Consider the following 24,377-nt stretch of genomic DNA (forward strand, 5'->3'; position numbering starts at 1 on the left):
CATATGCCAAGAACAAAACTAGTGTCATAAGACTAAGAAATTTATTTCTGTGACTGTTTTAAGACTCGTTTTGAAAGTTCGTTTGGATCATCCAGTATTTTTATGGGGAAAGATTTGTTGTTCATCCAAAATTTGTTCATTTTGTTTATATTTTTTTAAGGTTGCCATTTTGCTTTTATTTTGCTACTGTAAACTAGGAAGTTTTTCATTGTTAACATTGCGTTTCAACTCGGGTTGGTTGGGCGGATTGGATGCTCAACCTAACCCTAACCCAACTTTCCCAATTCAGATTTGGGTTTGGTTCGGATTTATGCGGTTTTAGCCGGAATGAGTTTTAATTAGGTTCGGGTTTATTAGAGTTCATGGTTTAGGGTTGGTGCACTGCAGATTAGCATACCTGCACTTTGACAAGGCCTTGTTGGAACTATAAACTCATGTAACACACAATATTATGACAAAGCAATAATGGTCACTAGATGAATGAAACTATGTAAGCCGTGTATAAATTTGAGGGTAGGATAATTCTTTTAACTACTTGAGCTACAAACCCATATAATTGCTAATTATGGTTTTTTGAGGGATCAATCATCAACGTTACGGCCTCGTTAGAATTCTTAGACACAAGTATATCCAATGACACGCCCTGATCCCGATATTTCCCGAATACCAAGATAGGTACGTGCTAGCCGACACCCGAGGGTGACGAAAGCCATTTATTGAATGCAAATGCTGAGAACAAGAAATAAATAAGACTTATAAATTTAAAATATAATGAATATGCATTTCAGGAACGTGTTCAAAGCACACATCTAATGTAGAACACTAAAAGAATTTATATAAAAATTGAATGAATAAAAGAATGGGTCCTACTCCGGGATGACTCGAAGATGCTGCTGCAGAATTGCTTTGACACCGGGATTGTATGCCGATTCTAGTCCTGAAGGGTGCGCAAAACAAATATGAGTGGACCAAGTTGATATATATATATATATAATAAAATAGTTATCAACACACTAACCCTTAGGTTTTATGAAAACACATATAGCATGATAAACAAAATAGGTTTTCCGAAACCTAGCATGCTATGCAATGTCTCAAAACATATCTCGTATATATCGTAATCACTAATGAATGTCCAATATCCCTCCAGGCTCCATACCAATTCCCCGTCTCTGTGCCAATTGCAAGAGGAAAATCACCTCCAGGCCTCGTGCCAACTCCCCGTCCCTGTGCTAATAGCCAGAGGAAAACCATCTGCAGGCCCTATGCCAACACTGTAACCGTCGCTCGGGACGAAATCTATCCCTCGCCCTGTAGTGGAATAGGGACCACTAGGTAAGTACAAAACCATTGAACATATTGAACATATATATATATTTGAAAAGCAACTTTATAGTATAAAGTCATCCATCATCCATACTATAAACAGGTGTTCGAAACATGTTCTAAATATTATATCGTCATCAATCAGATATTCTATAAAGAACACGGGTTATAGGAAAAATAGTAATAACTCAAATTAGCCTCAATAAGCATGTTATCTCCTAAAACGTAATCATTAAATCCTGCTTTTCATGTATGCATGTCTACTATTAAAACATGTATTTTTAGAAGGGGTCCACTCACAATACTTCACTGTCGAAAGCTGCGCAGACCAGTGAAGATAGAAACGCCACAATAATTGCCCCTAAGCACATAAAGGGTCCTATTAATAAAACTCTAATATAACAATTGAATTTGGGAAAACAAAAGTCAGAAACAGATTCAGGACGTTGAATTACTCTAAGAAGGGTCCTGGGTAAATTTCGTAAAAGTCAACAAGGAAATATTCCAAGAATATTCCTTAAAATATTCCAGGAATATTCCATCTGATGGGCTTGACGGTTTGGGCCAAAGGGCCCTAGGGTTTTTGAGCTTGGGTCCATGCTTCACACGGCCCAAAGGCCTTAGTTCACTTAGGGTTTTGGGTTGGGTTTTAGAATTAGGAAATTGGGTTGGGTTTAGATAAATGGGCTAAGGGGTTTAGGCCTAAAGGGTTTTGGGTATCTAGGTTAATGGGTTAAGGAATTGGGTTGATAAAAGGGCCTGGGGTAATTAATTGGGTTTGGGCTTAAAAGGGTCACGGGTTGTAGTACTTGATGAGATGAAGAGATTGATACCCTGCACGCCGGCCAACTCGTCGTGGTTTGGCTGGAAAATGCCTCGAAAGGGGCGGTGCTCGTCGGAAAACTGGGTTTTTGGCCAAAGGTTTTGGGAATTTTCAAAGCTTCGTAACTTCTTCGTTACTTAACCAAATTAAGTGATTCAAAAGCCAAAATGTAGTTAGGAATGTGGAGAAGAGATTCATACCAAGTGGTGGCCAGAGTTGGCCGAAAAATGGCCTGAAAGATGGCCAATAACCACGGCTTGGAATTTCCAGATTTCTAGAAAATGCCCCTCGAGTTGTTTTTTGTGCTAAAACCTTCACCCAAGCCATTTTAATCACTCACAAGTAATGTAGACTACAAGGAAGGAAGATCAAAGGAGTCTCGAAGCTTACCTAGGTCGGAAAATCCTCAAAAGTCACCGGAGTTCGTCAGGGAATTAAGCACCGTGACTGCCACGGTGGAGCACTCCCTTGCTTAGGGGTTTCGAGATCACAGTCCAGGTGTGGTGGTGATGGTTGTTGTGTGTGTGTTTTCGGGGAAGAGGGAAGAAGCAAGTTGCAAGGAGTCGAGAGGGAGAGATAAGGGAGAGTGAGGGAGAAGAGAGAGAGAGGCCGTGAGACACAAATCAGGGGGTGGGCCCTTTGGGCTCGCCAATTAAGACCCAAAAACCATTTTTAAAAGAAAAAGATCTAGCCCAAGATGAAGTTTCATGAAAATAGCCCCTTTGTTCCAATAAAACCGGGTTGAGTTGTTACATCCAAAGTGCATAAAACAAAGCAATTTACACAAACAAATAAGAAATCGCAATCAATAGGCCTTTTCCCATTTGCTTGACAAGCATATACTCAGCACTACTTAACATGTAGATCTAGTTATATGGTTAAAGAGACGAACTTACCTTCGAGTATTCGTCATGCATGTGAACAATCATACATACAGATGGAAGCCTCCAAGGTCGGGATTGCTATGCAAACTCTCTCTTTTACGAAGTTATATGAAACATCCGTGATCACCGATCTTGAAGTAACACTTTGAGTTATCAACCCTAGTAAACATAGATCATGCTTACATAATTAAGCCGAAACATGAGTAAAAGTACGATTAGGATCATAGTAACACTTATTCTACATTTATCCTTAAAAATCTCATGTACGACATAACTAATATCCGGAATCCTAATTCATAACAGTGAGTGGGACCCCATTTAAAATTTATATACAAATAGTATAACCGATGATCAATTGAAGGATCAACACTTTCACAACCAATTCATAAGAGAAATGCAACCGAATTATAAGAGAGATGCCCAAGAGAGTTCCACTTTTGTGTGAAAATCCAATTGTTCTGAGTGTCCATTAAAAAACTCGTTTTCATTGCCTTAGTAAAAGATTTAATCTTAATTTTGACCCAAAAAAGAAAAAAAAATTAATCTCTGTTTCTTTAGAAATTTTGGAATTGAAATAGATAAAAATAGATGCAAAACAAAATATAATCATATATTTACCCATTCAAACCGCCAATTAATATTCTGTCGTTTTTCAACTCGGCATATAAACAAATACCAAATCAAATCATGAAAAAAAAAACATAATAGATATGATTTAATCAAATTCATAACAACGCTAAATCAACATCATAGAAATCATGAAAGTTTTAACTATGACTCTGAAACCACATTTAAAGCAGAAATTCGAGATCTCGAGTTTTTTAATTTTCCCAACAATACAAGTGGAAATCAATTGAATATAAAACAGACATACCTTGATCCATGATAAAAATAAAAATAAAAACTAATTGGAGATGAAGATTTGAAGAGAAATATTTTTGCTCTTCAGCGACGGTCATAGATATGTCTTCCTCTCTTTGCTTTCAAAGTCCAATATTTATAGGCAAAGGAATGACAAGTTCCTAGTAACCCTAATCATGATGTTGATGTTATATTTGGGCCTCCCAATGGGCCTCACTTAGTCCATAGATACATTTAAAGTGAGAGGCTTTGTCTTCGGCCTATAAAAATGCAACTTCCACATTTAGAATCACTCTTTAATTCAACCCTAATTTTTCTTCACTATCAACTTTACTCTCTCAAAGATAGTTATGCCTAACTTTAACGAAAAGCTCATGATACTGTTCACTTTAACGAAAAACCACATTTTACACTAAAAAGTCAATCCTAGTACTATTCATTTTACCCTTTATTTTGTCCTTATCGTTAAAACTCAAAGTTTTCAAACCTTTTTCATTAGTTTTCTTTAAAATCAATCCGTTATATAATGAAACCGAAACTACACTAATGTGAAATCCAACTTTGAATGACCTAGCTACATCATTGTGTTTTTATTTTATGTGATTTACTATCTCATTTGTGTTGGTCCAACATTTAGCATCAACAGACAATATTACCAAAGAAAAATACTTTCTTCCTTTTGACCAATAGAATTCTCCAACACTAATTAAACCTTTTGAATCCTCAACTACTTTATTTTACATCTGATTATTCTTAAAGTACAACAGAAGTAATTTTTTTTATTTTTATTTTATTTTTTAAAGTGCAACAATCTCAAACTAGCCTTGAGGTTGCTATATACAAAGAGTACATTAGAATTAGTCTTGCAAACGTTTTCTATCAGGTAGCTCATATACCAAGAGTTTTGAATTTTGATTAATGCACTAATTTACACCTTATAAGGAGGAAAATAACAAACAAAAAAAAGGGTTAACCTTAGTTTATTATCCTGCAGTTTTCTTCGTTCTAGTCTGGTACTTGAAGTCATAATTCTGGGACACTTTCATATATTTGTTAAGTTTTCCGTTAGAATCTCCATTAACTGATGGCATGGCGCCCACGTGGACAATGACTGGGTGTCACGCGTCAATATGAGGCCCATGTGGATGTTGAAAAATAAAAAAATTAAAAAAAAAATTTGGACCCACCTGTCTCCTACCTCACCCCCTCCACCCCCTCCCTCCATTCTCTCATCTACAACCCGCACCCACCCTCCCGCACACCCAGCCCAAAAAAATCCCACCCAAAAGAATCCAAATTCAACAAGAAACCGTTCCAATTTCTGAAATTTATCAAAAATCCCGGTTGACTAAAATCCCTGAATTGGATAAATTCGCACCCTCACCAATTCTTGAGCATTTCTAGCCCCCGCCGTCACCTCACTAGATTCCGGCAGCGGCACGTGCATGTGGTGTCTCCCCTGATTTGGTGCTTCGGTTCTTTTCTCTCATCCGGTGGCTCGCGAACTGGAGTTGCTCCAAATCATATTTTGGATTTGCATTCTTTAGATTTTGGGGATTAGGGTTTTTGCAAAGGGTGGAGGTGAAAATGTGGAGGAGATAGAAGGGATTGGAGGTGAAGATGGTGGAGGTGGGTTGTGTATAGAGGGTTAAGCAGGTGCAGAGGAGAGCAGGGAGGGAGTGAAGGTAAGGTGAGGTAGGAAAGATGGGTATGTGGGGAGTAGGTGGGTATGGGTTGCAGATGAGAAAATGGAGGGGATGAGGGTGGTGAGGAGACGGGTTGGTCCAAAATTTTCATTTTTTTTTATTTTTTTAATTTAAAATTTAAAATTTTTAATTATTTAATATCCATGTGGGCCCATATTGACACATAGCGCCCAGTCATTGTCCACGTAGTGCGCCACATCATTAGTTAACAAAGGTTCTTATGGAAAACTTAACGGATATATGAAAATGTGCCATAATTATGACTTTAGGTACCAGACTGGGACAAAAAAAACTTCATATACTAAATGTTGAAAACGAAGAAATTTTATGATAGTAAACTTAGATTAACCCAAAAAAATATTACATATGCATGTTAGTCACAACTTATTAGAAGTTTAATGACTTATATGCCCTTGTGATGTGTGGGACCATGATTTTCAGGGCTAGAATACAGCAGATTGAAATACGCATACTTCAGAAGTCTAATCATAGACTCAATAGCTCTGATCGGATTGAGATGCTCAAATAGACCACATCTTGTTGTACTCCATAAAATTAGGCGAAGTTTGCTAACTTCGCTAAGATTGACCATTCTTGTTCCGCAAGACACGGATGCCTGATCTGACTTGTATCCTTAGATATTCCTACAATCTATGGATTGACGTGCGCTGGAAGTAATCACACTCTTAGGAGAACACAATGTCTAATCCCATATATCCTTTTAAATTCTCTCGATTTGGATTCTATAACCTAAGACCATCTCCAATGGTGGGCTAAAACTTAAAATTTCCCTTTTTTCCCCCCAAAATCCACTCCAACCCATGACCTAAAATTAACCTAAAACCTAAAACCCAAATGGAGGGCAAATACCGGCCCAATTTTAGGCCACAAAGCAAAATAGGCCCCACCAACTGAGACTGAAACTAGGGCTGTGAAGCCCACTGCCCACTCCCTACTCGCTTACGCGCTGCACGTGCTAGGCTTTCTTAAAATTTTGTACCAATCCACATGGGGCTGTTCCCCCACTGTCAGACCATCAAGTAGCCGTTAGGCTACTTTTCTTCATCCAGCAGTTCCATTTAAATAGGTCGTTGGTTAATCTAACGGTCCAGGTTCAAAGTATTTTTTTTTTTTAGTTTTATATTTATATATTTATTGGATCCAACGGTTTAGATCAAATATAATCAAATCTAACGGTAAAAAAAAAAGATCTAAGTTTATGTAGTTTGTTAAATGTCGTTTGTATTAAGTTTATGTGGTTTATCATAATTTTCATGTACTGATTTAGTAATTTTTCAAAATTTATCGGAATTTAAATATTTTTAGGTTAAAATGTTCATATAATTAATTTAGGATAGTCTACATAATTTTTTTTAAAAGTTAATTTTAAAAAGAAATTAGCCTTAATTCATTCTTTGATAATTTCGGGCTAAAATTTTAGGCTAGAAGGGTTGGAGCAGAAAAGCTGTTTCTGGGCTAAATATTTTTAGGTTTTAGGTCACATTGGAGATGGTCTAATAGGTCTATCCCCCAACTAGTATAAATACTCTCATTTAGGGCATGTCCTTGGTAACGCTTCCGTAATGCATGCATTATTCCCTCACCTACTACTTGAGTCTCACTAACTTGACTATTGGAGAGCTTTTGACCTGTACCACACTAATACCTCGGGTTGACTGCAATTGTTTGTTTTCTTACGAGTAGCGGGACTCGCACACCTTTCTACGTCTGCAGTGGTGCGCATATTTTGTTCCAACAAGATGGTTGGATTAGGTATTTTGTCATTTTAACCAGCATGATGCCAAAAAATGGTATTGTTTTGTCACTTAGTACTATAGTTTTCCTCACTTATAATTGAAAGATCTTTGGTTAAATTCTAGTAAATGAGGAAGTTGATACCAATTTATTTCTCCACCTTTTAATGTAAATGTATTATTGTATAAAACAAATATAGCATTTCAATTAAAATTTATTTTTATTCAGTATTTAAACTAAAAGCTCCCTTTGCATATTTGGTATTTTGATTCGAACAAGTACAAGAGGCCCCTCGATTATCGCAGACTTGATTTTCAGTTTTGGGTTTTACTTGGTGTAGTTCATTAGGGACTCTTCAAGGACTTTCCGTCAACTCATGTTTTTGCACAATTCTCATAACAACGTTATAAAACATTGTGCCAAAAATAAGAGATGACGGAGATGTAAGATCTCGTTGAGTAATCAGTGAGATCATATTGTGAATGTCAATGAGATTACTTGGTTGACAAGTAATCTTGTAGTAGCCCCAATAGAGTAAGAATCGTGAAGTCTTAAACCCTAATGCAACTAACTTATGGCAAAGCCCTATTACGGTAAACATAGATTGATATCATGGTAATATATTGATATGGTTGTGATTATATTGATATTCCTTCCAATAATAGGACACAATGGAATATTCAAATCACATATAAAGGGGAATGTCCCTGCTCTCATATTTTAAATTCTGAAACACCAAACCCTATTCCTTAGTAAAGAACATATTGTGTACTGAGAGTAGAAGACTTCCTTCTCTTCCATTCCATCATGTCTTCGTCTGCAGTAGTGGGATATTTTGGAGTATTGGATGGAGAAGACAACTTAGAGTTCATCAATGGCTTCATCTTCATAACCATGTCTCCGAATTCTACAGATAAGTTTATTTCCTTTTCATGTCAATGGCTTCATCTTCATAACCATGATCCTAATGTCTTGTTGTTGCTCTTATGATTTCAGAATATATTTTACATGTGGTATCAAAGCCACACAACAAGCTTAGGGTTCAGATTAAAGGTAATTATTTGATTACAGAATATTGTTTTGGTTGGCTGATTTCTATCATTCTATCCTATGAAATCAGTTCACATGCTTCCGCGATTCTGAATTCTGTATCAATTAAATTTTTGTAAGTTTATTATGTTTATATTTTACGGAAAAATAAAAGTATATATTTATATATATAATCAAAGTCACTATTGTTCTAGTACTTCACCGTTAAAAGAAAACTTCTTTTTGAATCGCAATATGACATGGTTTCTTTTTTAATTGCATGAAATTTTGTAAACTACGTGCAGGTTTTGATGGCGTTTGACCAAACCTAATGTTGGATGATATTTGGGTTTATTATATAATCCGCTTATTATCGATTTAGTTGCGATAATTCTATTTCATTATCATTATTAAAAAAAAAAAAAAAGGGTGAGATAGGGCGTTGAAACAGTACGGGGTCTTCTCTCTTGCGTGTGAAGACTTTGGCTCTCTTGCAAAACTCCTCAATAGCGGCCTTTTGGATCTATTCGGTGTTATTCGGTAAGAATTCTCTCCGGAAAGGTATGAAATCGTGCAATTTAATCTACCTAATTTGGTTGAGTTAAAATTAAGCTTTTGGTTCCAACTAAATTGAGAATTAGATAAAGATGATGTTGATTCTGGGCAATCAACCTTTATTTCTCCATCTCAAAATTGATTGAGTTGAGAATTTACACTTCCGCTTATTGTGTTGCAAAATCTAGCCTCTAAAAAAAAAAAAATAATTAGTTTGCTTATATTTTGGACTGTTCTCTGTTACGATTCTGTCAAATTATTAAATTAATCCTTGCAGATGTGAGTTTTCTGGATGAATATTGTATTGGATTTCATGCTTTCATGATTTAAAATTTGGATTTACCATTGTTAATTAATATGTTCATGATACCATCCTAAATTAAAAAGAAAAAAAAAATTCATCAACACATTAATAAGAAAGAATTTCAAAACCCCGATCCTAGTAGTGTTGACTTGTAACTAAACAGGACCAAGCCTAGTAGCCTAGAAAAAGCTCATGCTGAAATTGAGTTTACGTGCAGGACAAAGTAAAAAGAATGTTATACTTTGCTAAGGTTTAGCACTCATAAATGAAGCCTCTAATTGTGTAAGTATTTCAAAATACAACTACCACCAAAATCCTAATAGTCAATAATCATTAGCTAAATTGTGGTAAAGGGCAATTTAGGAACAAACAAAGACAATTATTGTAATTAGTTGACTCTTTAAAGTCAAAAGACTAATCAAATTTCAATCTTAACCCCGACATTTATGAGAATTGGATCTTTTCCAAGGATGTTAATCAAGTTTTCTACAAGAAATTGAAGAAGAAACGAAAAACTCAAAAACATAAAATCAAAATTTCAATCTTAAGCCTCGAATTCCCCGCAGCGACAACGGCAACATTAAGTATCAACGCCATACGTCTGCTCAGATACAACTACTCGAACGGTAAGAATTAACATCGTTATTATCAACCACGACAAGAAATGCAGCAGCACAAGTGAAGAGCAGAAGCGCATCATTAGCAACAATGGTCCTAAACATGAAACTATTCACAGTTGGCATAAGTGATGTGAAGAAACTCAGCAGTAACGACAGTGATGCTAGTGACGATAAGAAACAGAGCAGCATGAGCGAAGAGAACAAACGCAGCTATGGAGGCGGTGATCCAACTAGTAAATGAAGAAGAGGATACATGAAGATATGTGCGATCATGAGTACTGCAACTACTCTTACCAATGGCCGAATCCAAGGGATCTTCGCAGTTAATTGGGCATCAGAAGTAGTTGTATTGCCTGTAGCATGATCAAGAGGTGCATCATCTGTAGAATGAATAGAGTAATTGGAAGCAGCTGGTGGAGGAGAAGGCAGCACATAATCGGGACCATGTCTGCTGTTGTTGTCGGAAGTTGGCCTAGTAGTGAGAAGTAACTCAACAGCAACAACAGTGATAATAGCGACAAGAAGAATCAGAGCAGCATGAGTGAAGGGAACAAACGGAGCTATGGAGGCGGGCCAGGCGGCAATCCAACTCGGAAATAAAAAAATGGCCAACATGAGGATCTGCCTGATCACTGTAACCAATGGCAGAATCCGAGGGCTGTCAGAAGTTAAGTGTGCATCATCAGTAGTAGTATTTCCTGTAGCATGATCAGGAGGTGCATCATCTGTAGAATTAATTGAGTAACTGGAAGCAGATGGCAATGGCGATGGGGAAGGCTGCACATGATCATTTCCCACTACTTGATCATCTGGACCGTGTCTGCTGCTGTTGTTGTTGGAAATAGGACTAGTAGCATTTGGCGGAGGACTAGTGATCAAGGGGCTGCTGGGTGAGGTTGCATTAACATTGGTACTCATCTGCAGTGCAGGGAGGACAAGCACATGGAGCTTGAGTCCCATGGCACAATGGCCCAGCCTCCCACATATGAAGTACCTGTTTCCTGCTTCCCTCAATGGAATCACCGTCTCCCCATCGTTGTGCATCTCCAGTGGGTCTACTGTGTGACACAAATCATAGTCCGTCTTCCTCACTTCCATTACATCGTGCACCGGAGTGTACCTGAATACTGCCCACATCACCACCACATGATCAAACATTAATTATTTCAAATATGTAGATTAGTTCACAACTTAATTATTTCCAATATCCATCCAGACACCCATTTGACCAAACAAATTCACGAACAGCCCTATAATCCATTGGTCAACCTCTCAGTATTAGCCAATAACAGATTTGCTTGTATGCTAAGCTTCATTTTTTTTTTTTTAGTTGCAGCGCCGCATTTTCTTATTTTGATTAAATTGGTCTTAATCCACCTTACCCCTATCAATCATACAGGCTATATGCCCTGTCTCAACTGATCCGTTCAGGCTTAAAACAGAGGCTAAAATTAAAGAAAGTTATAGAGAAAAAGAAAAGAAAAACCTAATTAATTGTTCATCTATAGTTAATTAAGTAATATCATTGCACTGATCAACCTATGCCCAGCAGTCCTATTCATGGATTTCTACTAAACTGTTACCAAATGCATAATACAAGATTGGGTTAATCAAATCAATTAAGAAAGACGGACAAATCCATCACCAATTAATGGATGAATTGAAGCTAATTAACAGAAAGGATAATCAAATGTCATACCAAGAGAGTCGCCCACACGGAAAGCGGTGCGAGTAGCCCATGCTCGGAGGTTGGAGGAGAGATCCCAACCGGAGGCTCCGCCAACAGAGTGGTTGGTGTTGGTTGCAGCAGCCATCGCCGCAGTACTAGCAGAGACGCCGCAGCGGAAAAACATTGATGTGAGCATCACCGCCACCACAATGATCGCCTTCATTGCCTGCATTTTGCGATCTTGAAAAACCAGCATGCATGCATGCATTTTCTAATTAGTTAATCGATCAAAGATTTGATACATCAAAATTTTCCAAAATTCAAGAAAGGACGACGAGAAAATTTCTGCCATTTTCTCGGGAAAATGCACAAACACTAGGTAAACACACGATCATGAAAGGAAAGAAACACGAAATTAGCAAGAACAAACAGCGATCCAAGGTCAATGCAAGTCAAAAGGAAGTACGTAGCAGATTAATTATCTACAAACATGTGTGTGTGTGTGTGTGTGATTAAAATTAATACGTACTTACTTGCAGTTCTTGATTTCTTGAGTTAGTAAGAAGAAGATCGAAATGAAGACGATTGATCGAGGACGAAGACGAGAAATCTGTGTAATGAATGAGAGGAGAAAGTGGTGGAATAATGGAGGAGCGAATTGAAACAACGAATTGGTGGAATGGAATGGATCGGAGAAGTTAGCTAAGCGCAGTTCGAGTAGTGTATATACTCCGCTCTTCCGCAGCAGCAGCCACCTTTTGGTTTTATAGAAAGAAGGTAGTTAGAGAGAGAAGGTAGGTAGAGAGAGAGAGAGAGAGTGGCACAGCATTTCTTGTTAGAATTCTGTTTAGGAAATCCGCCGAAGAGCAACAAGACCAAAGCATTTACCAATCATCACCTAAACCTTCTTTAATCATTAAATTTTAATTTTTGTATTTTAAAAATCTAACGGTTAAAATATTCGAAGTATGAAGTATCATAGAAAGTGCCACTATTATAAAATTTTAGTTTTCATGAAGGAGAATAGTTAACAATTAAATGTGTTTCAATAGACCCCAAACAACTATTTGAGCAAACTATGTTTTTCTTGCGAAAGCGAGCGTGCCAACTCATGACCGAGCATAGTCGGGCAAGTAGAATAGATGTGGTGATGGTAGTATCGAATGCTTTGCTAACTTCTACACCTGAGTGACTATGACTGAGGAAGGAACACCTCTCAGCCTAGAGCTCTAGAACTTGAAGACAAGGTTGCTCTACTCACTACGAAGTTCATAATCTTCTACATCAAGTTCAACAACTTCAACTACATTCGTAAAAACATAACTATGTTGAATTAGTATCATGTTGTATGGGCAAAAATACTTAAAGAAAATTAGTGTCTTTATGGTGAACATGGTTAGGCTGTCTGAATGTCGAACTATGAAGTGCACCTGGAATTAACCAATCATAGAACACCTCACCTAGCTGGGAAGCTAATGAAGTGACCTCTTTGGGCGAAAAAATTGAAAACTCTTCGCCCATAAGATTTGGATAGATAACTAACTAGATATATCATTAATCCAAACTGAAGGTGCTCCTAAATTGCATGATTTTATGACTTCAGTGTTGTTAATCCAAATTGAAGATATTGTTGATTGTCAACACAATGTTATTTATCCAAACTGAAGGTGTGCTGACGAGAGGGTTAGGATAATTAGTATTTTTCTCAAGGTTGCGAGACTGGTTTCGCGTAGAGCACAAGTTTTTGCATAAAGCGTTTTGAGTTGTTTCTTGAGCAGAAAAGGGTCTTCAAGTTGCAGAACCCTTCTATTATAAGAATGGGTTTTGTGATAACCGAGTCTACCAAGGTAGAGTTCTGATAGGACTATGCTTACACGACATTCACCTAGATATCCTCTCTTTATCCCTTTAATCCCTTCTTTAGTCAAAACCCAATTTTTATCTGGTCTCGACTTTTTTTACTTAAACTAGGATTCTGAACTTAGCCCCTTTGTCCACTTAATTTATTTATATCTGATCAAACATAGGTCCTGATCCTTAGAATAATGCAAATCTTATCAAAACTCATCTTGATTCTTACCAATCTTAATTCAACTAGGATTGGACCAAGCCACGCATGAACCTGATAACTTAACAATCTTACTTCCATTAGGACTTCATCTAATCAATGCTCTTATGAGCTAGGAGCCAACTAGTCTAAGGAATCACTATTGGGCTGAGAATCTTGACATTTCAAGTAGGGTTATTGTAATAATCCGTCCCGAATAATTTTACGAATTTTAGAACTGAAGGGCATTTTGGTAAATTTATTGGGGTTGGATTAGATATTTTGAATTAAGTTGCTTTTGGGTTTTATTGTGTGTGCCTGGTAAGGCCCACTTGCTTTGGTTTTGTCCCCTCGGCCCACTTGCCTTTCTTGTTCCTCATTCCTGTGTGAAACTCTCCCTCACTCTCTCTACCCATCACTTTCTCTCAAGCACTTCCCGAACCCTCTTTCTCATCTGCAACTCATCCTCCTCCTCATCCTTGAGCTTAACAACAACAACAACAACCCTTCAAAGTTTCGTAAGGACCTCGAGAACCCCAGGCTTGAAGCTATGTACCCCAACAATGACTAAGGTACTGCTCATTATCTTCCTCGACGAGTCACGACGGAGGAAACCACCTCGAAGAGTTTTCCCAGATTCCGGCAAATACTTGTGGCTTCCAGGCCACTTTTCGGCCACCTCTCGACATCTCACTTGTGTGTTTGTTAGTGGCACTTCCGTCCACCCCTGTTTGCACGGCTCTTCACCAACGGTGTAAGGTGAATGGACCCCTTCCAAAATGCATGTTTTACTATTAGAAATGCATACATGAAAAGCATGATTTAATGGCTACGTTTTATGAAATATTTATGAGTAAATTAGATTCACACTTTATGATATATTATGCTTTATCGACTTTACATTCTTTGTGGTATATATGACTGATGACTATATACGATTGATGACTATATACCTACTTATGAACGTGGTTTTACGATATGATGTTTTAGTTACTGAGCTCCAATTTGAGATATATATATATTAGAAATATTATGTTAATGTTTTTATGTGCTTATTTAGTGGTTATCGAATGTCCTGCCTACGGGCGAATGAAATCATTAATTGGCTTCGGTCAGGTGATGTAGGGCCTACGGGCGAATAATACTGCCTATGGGTGAAGATACTTATATTGGCTTCAACCGAACGTGTGTAGGTGGCTTTGGCCGGAAGATATTTATATTGGCTTCGGTCGAGAGATATAGTGGCTTCGGTCGGAAAATATTTATATTTGCTTCGGCTAGGTGATGTAGTGGCTTCGGTCGATTATGATAACAGTACTAAGTACATTATATATGATATATGATTTATGAAAGGTTGTATGGCATGCTAGGGTTTTCGGAAAAACCTATTACTTATTATGTTATACAAGTTTTCCAAACTTGGGGGTTAGTACATTAAAGATTAACTATTTTAGTATTACTTATTTATCAACTTGGTCCACTCATGTTTTGTTTTATGCCCCCTCAAGACTTAGAATCAAGACGTACAATCCTAGAGTCAAAGCACTTTTGCATCGACATCTTCAAGTCCTCTCAGTGTAGGACCCATCCCTTTGTTCATTCAATTTTATATTATCCTTTATTTGTGTCTTAGATTAGTTGTATGCTCTAAACATGTTCCATACATGCACATTCATTATAGTTAAATTTAAGAGTTTTTATTTATGTCGGTTAATTGTTCATAGTTCTCATGCATGTTAGTATGGTTTCGTCGCCTTTAGGGTGTTGACTAACACGTGCTTACCCTGGTGTTTGGAGAATATCAGGGTCGGGCATGTCAGTTATCCTTTCTCGACCCAAACTTTGTATTTTAGGCCCAAACATTGCCTCATTGCTTTTGAAATCCTCAACCATGGACCTGGCTTAAGGGTTTTGAAGAAACGAATATTCTTCAACTCCTCACACTAGTGTGTTAAAGAAATCAACCCCATCCCATTGAAAGACCTACACAAATCTAGAATAAAGAATTCTAGAACATTCACTAAAGTTGATTAGCTAGATTATCCAAGTTAAAGTAGTCATTTGTAGAAAGGACGAGAATGTTGTTTCTTAAGTTGGTGGAAGAGTCTAGAAGAATGGTAAGGTTTCCACCAACATGCAAGATTAGTATAGATAATTCTAGCTCAGGAAGTTAGTGAAATTATCTAGATATCTCTAGCATGATGCTTCCATGCTTCTCCAAGGTTCCATCCATGCCTATAAAAGGAGAAGGCATCCATACCATTTGTATCAATAATCAACCAATCAAAGAAAAAGTAAGAATCAAGAGAGAGCTAAGTAGGAGTGAGAAGTAAAAGTAGTCTTGTAGGAGTGTAAGTGGTCTAGAGTTTGTCTCTAGAAAGTGAGTAAGTGTCATTGCTTCTAAAGTGTCTTTGAGAGTTTTGAGTGTTGTAATATTTTGTGTATGTAATACAAGTAATTTGTTTACTTGTGTTGTCTCTCCAACACTTGTGTTAGAGTTGTGCATAGTTTAGTACTTCGCAAGATTGTTGACTAGTCTTGTTCGGCTTATCGAAGTTCTGCCAACACGATGGGAGATCTTCAAGTTGTTGGAGGAATCAAGAAATTGAACAACAAAAATTACAACACACGGACAACGTGTATGGAGTCTTACCTACAAGGACAAGATCTTTGGGATATCTTCGGCAGTAATGAAGTTACGCAGTAGGAAGAAGACACCAGCGACACTTTGCGAAAATGGCAGATCAAGGCAGGTAAGGCTATGTTTACCTTAAAAACCACAGTTGAAGATGATATGTTAAAGCACATACGGAAGGCCAAGACACCAAAAGAAACGTGGGACACCTTCGCCACACTATTTTCAAAGAGGAACAATACAAGACTGCAGCTTCTCGAGAACGAGTTGTTATCGGTGACCCAACGAGATATGACGATTGCCGAATATTTCCACAAGGTAAAGTCTATTTGCCGTGAAATTTCTGAATTAGATCATAGTGCTGCCATTGTAGAATCCAGGATAAAAAGAATAATTATCCATGGATTGAGACCTGAATATCGAGGCTTCGTTGCTGCTGTACAAAGATGGCCGATCCAACCATCACTTGTTGAGTTTGAGAATTTGATTACCGATCAAGAAACTTTGGCAAAGCAAATGGGAGGGGTCTTGTCAAAAGGTGAGGAGGAAGTGCTCTACACCAAAAGTAAAGGCAGCTTCAAGCAGCATGCCGGTGGTGGATCTAAAAGAAATGGTGACAAGGGAAAATGTCATCAAGGATGAGGGAATTCTCGACCAGGGGGAGCTCCGAAGTATCACGGTAACTGTGGTCAGTCCTAAAATAATAAAAAATTTGAGGGCAAGTGCTACAATTGTAGAAAAAGGGCCATATGGCGAAGGATTGCTGGTTCAAAAGGCATGCAGTGAGTAACGTCGCCAACTCAGAAAAGAAAATTGAAGATGATTTGGATGTCATTGTGTCTCTAGATGTGGAGGAAGAATGGGATGCAGAAGCATCATCTTGTTGGTGCTCAGAAAGTGAGGCGTTGCCCAACCCGAAAGAGTTTGAAGATACGTTGTAGGGGAAACTAGGAGACCAAGCTACCCAAGTCCAATCGAGCTCATATGAGCCTGAAGATTTGCTTGCTAGAGACAATGTCGAGCAAGAAGTGCCTAAGAGTCCTTGGCAAACTGGTGTGTATCAACAACCAGAAGAAGAAAGTCCTAGAAGTATCAGCTCTATGATCACAACTAATGAGGTCAACGAGAATACCGAAGCCAAATCCCAAATACGTCAATGCAGCCAAAGTAGAAGAAGCAGTTGAAGCTCAGATGCATAAAGAAGCATCACATAATTCTGAATGGTGTAAAGCTAAGAGAAGAGCTCGACGCATTAAAGAAATATCAAACTTGGGATCCAGTGGCAAGGCCAAGAAATGTGAAACCCATCTCATACAAATGGGTGTTCAAGATGAAACGTTGTCAACCCAGCGTAGAGAGAAGAATGAGATGGTGTTGAGGGGGAGAGTTAAAGAAATCAACCCCATCTCATTGAAAGACCTACACAAATCTAGAATAAAGAATTCTAGAACATTCACTAAAGTTGGTTAGCTAGATTATCCAAGTTAAAGTAGTCCTTTGTAGAAAGGACTAGAATGTTGTTTCTTAAGTTGGTGGAAGAGTCTAGAAGAATGGTGAGGTTTCCACCAACATGCAAGATTAGTGTAGATAATTCTAACTTAGGAAGTTAGTGGAATTATCTTGATATCTCTAGCATGATGCTTCCATGCTTCTCCAAGGTTCCATCCATGCCTATAAAAGGAGAAGGCATCCACACCATTTGTATCAACAATAAATCAATTAAGAATAAAGAAACCAAGTAATCAAGCAAGTAGGCAACCAAATGAGAGTGAGAAGTAAGAGTAGTCTTGTAGGAGTGTGAGTGGTCTAGAGTGTGTCTCTAAAAAGTGCGAGAGTGTTATAGCTTCTAAAGTGTGTCCTTGAAAGTGTGTGTTGTGATATTTTGTGAGTACAATACAAGTAATTTGTTTATTTACTTGTTTGTCAGACATTTATGTAGCCCAACGGCTACTTTTCTTCATTCAACGGCTAGATTTAAAGGGCCTATTGGTTAATCCAATGGTCCAGGTTCAAATTATTTTTTTTTTAGTTTTATATTTATATATTTATTGAATCTAGCAGCTTAGATTAAATATAATCAAATCTAAAAGTAAAAAAAAAAAAAGATCTAACGGTCCAAATTTAAATTTAACAGCTAAAATAATTTTAAAAAAAATTATTTAATTTAAAATTCAACCAAAAACTCTATAAATACCTATGTATTTGTTCAAACATACACACAAAGCTCACTTTTCTCCTACAATTCTTCCAATTTTTCTTTCTACCATTTCTTCTCATTTCCAAATTTTTCAAGATGGCAAAAGAGCGTGTTAGAGGTCGTAATTAGACCTTTGATGAAGATATTGCTTTATGTTTGGCATGGATTTCTGTTAGCGAAGATGGTGTCGTCGGCACAAATCAAAATAGAAAGGTTTTGTGGGGTAAAATCGTTGATAAGTTCCATGAAAACTCCAACGACGGTCGAAGGGAAGTTGGTGGTGTTTATGATCGGTGGAACATTATCAACAAAGTGTGCACTTTGTGTAAGGGAAGCTTGGAGAGAGTCATGGTTGACATGACTAGTGGAAGGGGCACCACAGAAATTGTGAGTTTCTTTGTTGATATTTTAGTTGTCACGTACATAATAGTATTTTGCAACTAATTGTTTTTATGTATTTGTTTCATAGGGTGACAAGACAAAAACTACACCAAAAAATCGAGCTTTTAAGTTGCATCATGCTTGGAACATCCTTAAGGATTGTCCGAGGTGGGGAACCGATGCGGACCAACAATGAGGAAGATTATTTCATAGTGAAGCCCCACCCCCAAATGATGTCAATAAAGGTGTGAATTTTTCCGACAATGAAGGTGTCAAACAAATGACCCCAACTTCTTCTTTTGCAAGGCCCCTAGGTAGAGATAAGCAAAAGGAAGCAAAGAGAAAAGGGAAGTCCCAAGATCCGATAAGTGCACAACTTGCTAGCGGATTTGCAAGAATGAACGAAAACCATATCTCTCGCCAAGAAGAATTGGCCCAAATGTGCTTGGCCATGAAGGAAGAAGGGGATAGGAAGCAAGAAAAGTTTGAAATTATTTGATGATGAGGACCTCGACAAATACACTCCAGAGAGGAAGAAATACTGACGTGGTAAGCAAAAAGACATTTTAAGAAAGAATGCCACAAGGAGTATATTTCAAGATGATGATTCATCTCAAGTCCATCACCAAGTCAAGATGGTGGATATCATTATTAAGTTTATGTAGTTTATGAGTTTTCGATTGTATTAAGTTTATGTGGTTTATTAATTGTCATTTGTATTAAGTTTATGTGGTTTATTAAATATCGTTTGTATTAAGTTTATGTGGTTTATTAATTGTCATTTGTACTAAATTTATGTGGTTTATTAAATGTCGTTTGTATTAAGTTTATGTGGTTTATCATGATTTTCATTTATCGATTTAGTATTTTTTTTAATTTATCGGAATTTAAATATTTTTAGGTTAAAATGTTCATAAAATTAATTTATGATAATCTATATAATTTTTTTTTAAAGTTAATTTAAAAAAAAAATTAGCCTAAATTCATTATTTGATAATCTTGGGCTAAAATTTTAGGTTAGAAGGGTTGGAGTAGAAAAGCTATTTCTGAACTAAAATCTAAATTTTTTGGGCTAAATATTTTTAAGTCTTAAGTCAAGGTTGAAGATGATTTAATAACCTTACACCATGCTGATATTATATTTGGGCCTCACAACCTCACCCTCATTTAGGGGTCATTCTCCAATTTAACCCTAAGGCTTCCTCACTATCACCACCTTTATTCTTTAAAAGACACTATTGCCTCTTGTCCGATAAAATCAACCCAATCACATAATGAAACTATATCAGAGTGAAACCCAACTTCAGATAAATCGTGATACATTATTGTGTTCTCGTGTTAGAATTACGATCTTACTTGTGTTGGTACACACAATATTACCAAAGGAAAATATTTTATTCCTTTTGACCAATAGAATTCTCAACTAGTATTAAACCCTTTTATTTGGAAGTAAGGCTAATTGTATCATGCTTTGCACCTCATATGACTTGGGAGCTATAACAGTTTGGCTATTCTCTTTTACTAAGATTTTTCGAAGTCACAAATCACTACATCATTGACCCCTTTGTAATCCAACTCCCAAGTTACATGCTATTTTTTCGTTTGACACTTTGGTGGGCCCATTTTTGCTAAATGGATAAGGAATTCAAATTCTTTCAGATCTCGCAGTCCAACGTCGACAGATTACAAATAAGATCGTTTAAGAGGAAGAGAAAGGTCCAAAACCTTAGGTTTTGTGAGATAAACTAGTAGAATGAACTAATAGAGGTCATTTGAATTGAATGCTTCGGATTACTCTGTCTGTCGGTTCCAATCTAAAGAGATATGGAGAGGATCTCAATTCATGAATAACATAGTGATGTCATGTGATGATTTTTTTAGTTCTATGTAACTAGAGTTCAACTTACTTTTTTATCTTAAAAATAAATAATATGATAGATCTCTTATTTGCTAAACACTCTAGAAGTGATTTAGGTTTGTTGACTTGAATTTAGTCAAGTCAACTAGAACTGTGTTCTCAACCATCTGCACCCAAGATCAAATATCTCTCTCGTACTATTAAAAAAATATATATATATTTGGCCCTCTCATAAACATATCAAAATATGCCCCTTCGACTTTTACTATGTGAATTTATTCCAATAAATCAGCTCGCTAAATTTTGTTACCATTTTGTGCTAAAAGCCCAAAGGAGGTACTTTCCCAAAATAAAGAGGATTCTATTCTTAATAAGACCTTCAAGTGAATCTAATACCTATATATAGAAATCAAGCATTATAAGTTTGATTTCTATAACACTACAACTAGACTAGTGTGAGTTCAATACATTGATAGCACATTCATGAGTTTGATACGTTAAACTCATGAGTTCAATAAATTGGAATCACAAACAAAATTTCGGCCCACTGTAAGTGTGATTCCTATACAAGTTCAGCATATTAATCACACTCAATTTGTCCGACCTACTGCGGAAGGTCTAAGTGCATCACAAGCTGCTATTCTAACCACGTTAGCAGAAAGTTCCTTCACTTCCAAGTTTCAACAACCAACTGTTTTCATTAAACAAAAAAATAAAGCATTTGCTTCAAACGTTTTCTGACAGGGTTTTGTTCTTTTTTTGGTCCGATCATCAGGTCGCTCATATACGCTTTGGCGGTACATATTGCATCTGAGCATCTTCGCATATGTTCTGCAAATATATGAACCAAATAAGTAAATTCACCAAAGAAAAACAGTGGAGAAAAAAAAGTGCAAGAACATCTAAACATCCCAATACAAGCAACCTCTACGGATTTGAAAAGTGCAAAAGAGTAAACAAAGCACAAGGAAATCGTCCATGAGTACCTCTACACCCAATTTAAGCTCCAAAGTGAACAATAATGTAATGGGAAGAAACAAGTTTGGCATTGATTTAATTATCCTACCACAGAATTGATCCTCGGAAATGGAACACGAAAAAAAAAAAAAAGCAGCAGCTTTTCATGATATACCAAGAGTTTTGAACAGGTCACTATGGAATAGATCATATACCAAGACTTTTCAATTTTGATTAACGCACTAATTTACACCTTATGAGAAGGAAAAGAAGATGGCGAGCCTAAACCATTTAATCCGTTAATGCTATTCTTACCATATTTTTTTACCACAATTGTATACCACCTTAGGTGGCATATGATGTGGACAGCCACATCATCTAAATTAATTAGCATTTAATTTCAAAATGTTAATCAATAATTAATAAAAAGATTGCTAATTAAATGATGATTGTGGTATACGAGGAGTCTCCTTCTTCCTTCCCATTCCATTCTGCTTCTTCTTCCTTCTCCTTTCTTTTTCAAGACAGTTTTTTTATTGATTTCCGTTGATTTTCATGATTATGGTCAAGCTTTATAGAATTTACTCATATAGCACAATCACCATTGATTTCTATCTCCAGACTCATTCCCCGTAGCCCCAATCCTCATTCCCCTTCAAGTATTTCTGTCTCCAATCTTCATTGGTATTCCATGGTGTTCATCTTGTGATTTTTTTTTTTTTTTTTTTTTTCTTTTCAAAAAACAATTTTTTGTTGTTTAAAAGAAGGATTTCATCTGATTATTTCATTAAGTAACACCTATTAGCTTTCATGCGAATCAGGAGTCAAAATCAAATTTGTCTATCGGATTAGGGTTCATACCCAATTAAGTTACTAACGCCAGAGGAAGATCTTGAAGTCTACAATTTTCCTTATTTAAGTGTTTTAATCAATAAGAAAATTGAAATTAAATGAGTTGGCTTGCATGACTCAGGAATTGGCAAATTAAAGAAGGAACGTGTTCCAACAACAACATTGGATCCGAGGATTCTCTCTTCTAAGGATGTGCTAATATGACAATCTACTTCAAGTTCAACCATGCATACACTACACACATAGGCCATCCATATCTGAGTGGACCATTAAACACACTCCACAAGCTGCAATTTTTTTACTCCTAATGTCAATTAGGGCATACTCTCAAGTTACTTGCAAATTTGTTTGAAATATATGGTGGTAAAACTGGCTATTCGAAAACCATCCCAATAAAAAACAATCACGGTTCAAATGGTACAGTTAACATATTCGACCAAATAACTATAAAACAAAAGACTGGCCAGTGTGGCCACTAACCAAATTTATTGGAAATTGTATAACAAGAAAATATAAAAAAGAAACATAGTGTTACCTTCATATCCTCCGAAAGAGCCTCTGAAACAGCAAGTGTGTAACAACCAGGGACAAATTTTGCTGCCAAAATATCAAAATACATGTTAAAATTTCACAGCCAATTTGAAATCAATGCCAGATTGTAGTACCCATAACGTAAAGCATGTAAAAGTCCGAAAAGTAAACAATTCAAGCAGATGCCTTTGAGACAATTGAGAGCAAGCCACTATATTATCAAGTGTTAAAAGAATGCATAGGCGACTCAAACACCGAATTTCAAGTGGACAAATTCCTAAAGAAAACTGAAATTGCACAAATTACAAAAATTAAAATTGAAAATGGTTATCGAAAATCAATGCATCATTCAGTCAAAGAAAAATCTTGGAATACACAAAATTTGTATGAACCAATACATACCAATTCGGAGCCACCGCGCAGCCCAACTCCTACTCGGATCCATTACTGAGATGATCCTAAAATACAAGCAATGCAAATTATGCAATTTCCAATAAACAAAAAAAATCAAAACAAAAATATCAAAAATTAAAGAAAAATCAAAATCGTCTCAGAGAACGAGAGTAAAGAAGACCAACCCGTTGAAATTAGGAGTGGTGCAATCGGCGATGCGCTCGTTGTCGTCGTTCATCTCGAAGAAAGGGCAGTTCTCGCATCCATGTTCTCTGAACTGCATTTGCATTTGAATGTTTACTCAGCAAAAACCCTAAAACCTCTGAAATTTAAAACAAAATAAAAAAATAAAAAAATAAAGGAAAACGAGATGTAAAACCCTAACCTGATCGTAGGTCTTGACGAGGCGGCAACGGAGGCAAGCCCTAAGTTCGTGGCCGAAGCTCGTCGGAATCTGGGCTGGTTCCGATTGCGCGTTCCTCATCTTCTTTCAGCAAAAATAACAACCACCAGTGTACTCTTTTATTTTTTCCCGACCCAAATAAAAAATCCGTATTTATATAAATGTATTTAAAGGAATTTGCACAAAAAAGCCTGAAGTTTTTTATTTTTGTGCATTAATCCTTCACATTAAATATTGTTTTGAATTAACCACATATAATTCGAACTATTTTACTAAATGACACCTCCCTTTACTTTCCAATTTCCATCCACAATTCCATTAAAATTACATGATGGCCCCTTTATAAGCGTCCTAGACCTTGTGGTTTAAGGGAGTTGTGGTCATTCACTGTAGAATCTGAATCCAATAGTAGGTGGTTATTTAACTTTTGCTGTTACAATTTCTCTTTATTGTTGATTAAAATCAAACGGTTGATGATCATAATTTTCTTGGACTATGGAGTCTAGTAGAACAAAACTCTTATTTTATTAATATACCTTAAGAGAAAATATTAAATTTATCGTGCACTCATATTACAACGCTCAGATTAAT

General features: G+C 36.7%; 2 protein-coding genes across 2 annotated transcripts; both read right to left on the minus strand.

The window, feature by feature from the left end:
• Positions 1–10,073: 10,073 nt before the first annotated feature.
• LOC137740770 (uclacyanin 1-like) lies at positions 10,074–11,764 on the minus strand. Its single transcript, XM_068480579.1, has 2 exons — positions 11,563–11,764; positions 10,074–10,990 (listed from the first exon to the last, which is right to left on the minus strand). The coding sequence occupies exons 1-2, from the start codon at positions 11,762–11,764 to the stop codon at positions 10,074–10,076; spliced, it is 1,119 nt and encodes a 372-aa protein (XP_068336680.1).
• Positions 11,765–21,068: 9,304 nt separating this feature from the next.
• Positions 21,069–23,925, minus strand: LOC137740272 (transcription elongation factor SPT4 homolog 1-like). The gene is made up of 5 exons (XM_068480123.1): positions 23,769–23,925; positions 23,569–23,660; positions 23,393–23,448; positions 22,995–23,056; positions 21,069–21,481 (listed from the first exon to the last, which is right to left on the minus strand). The coding sequence occupies exons 1-5, from the start codon at positions 23,865–23,867 to the stop codon at positions 21,431–21,433; spliced, it is 360 nt and encodes a 119-aa protein (XP_068336224.1). The 5' UTR covers positions 23,868–23,925; the 3' UTR covers positions 21,069–21,430.
• Positions 23,926–24,377: the final 452 nt, after the last annotated feature.

The sequence above is a fragment of the Pyrus communis genome, chromosome 7 (assembly GCF_963583255.1).
Source record: "Pyrus communis chromosome 7, drPyrComm1.1, whole genome shotgun sequence".
Taxonomy (NCBI): domain Eukaryota; kingdom Viridiplantae; phylum Streptophyta; class Magnoliopsida; order Rosales; family Rosaceae; genus Pyrus; species Pyrus communis.

Coding starts and splice junctions, on each gene's coding strand:
- LOC137740770 (XM_068480579.1), bottom strand. CDS start 11,764: ATGCAGGCAATGAAGGCGATCATTGTGGTGGCGGTGATGCTCACATCA. Junction 10,991..11,562: donor CCGTGTGGGCGACTCTCTTG/GTATGACATTTG, acceptor TGATGTGGGCAG/TATTCAGGTACACTCCGGTG.
- LOC137740272 (XM_068480123.1), bottom strand. CDS start 23,867: ATGAGGAACGCGCAATCGGAACCAGCCCAGATTCCGACGAGCTTCGGC. Junction 23,661..23,768: donor TCGTCAAGACCTACGATCAG/GTTAGGGTTTTA, acceptor ATGCAAATGCAG/TTCAGAGAACATGGATGCGA. Junction 23,057..23,392: donor TGCGCGGTGGCTCCGAATTG/GTATGTATTGGT, acceptor ATATTTTGGCAG/CAAAATTTGTCCCTGGTTGT.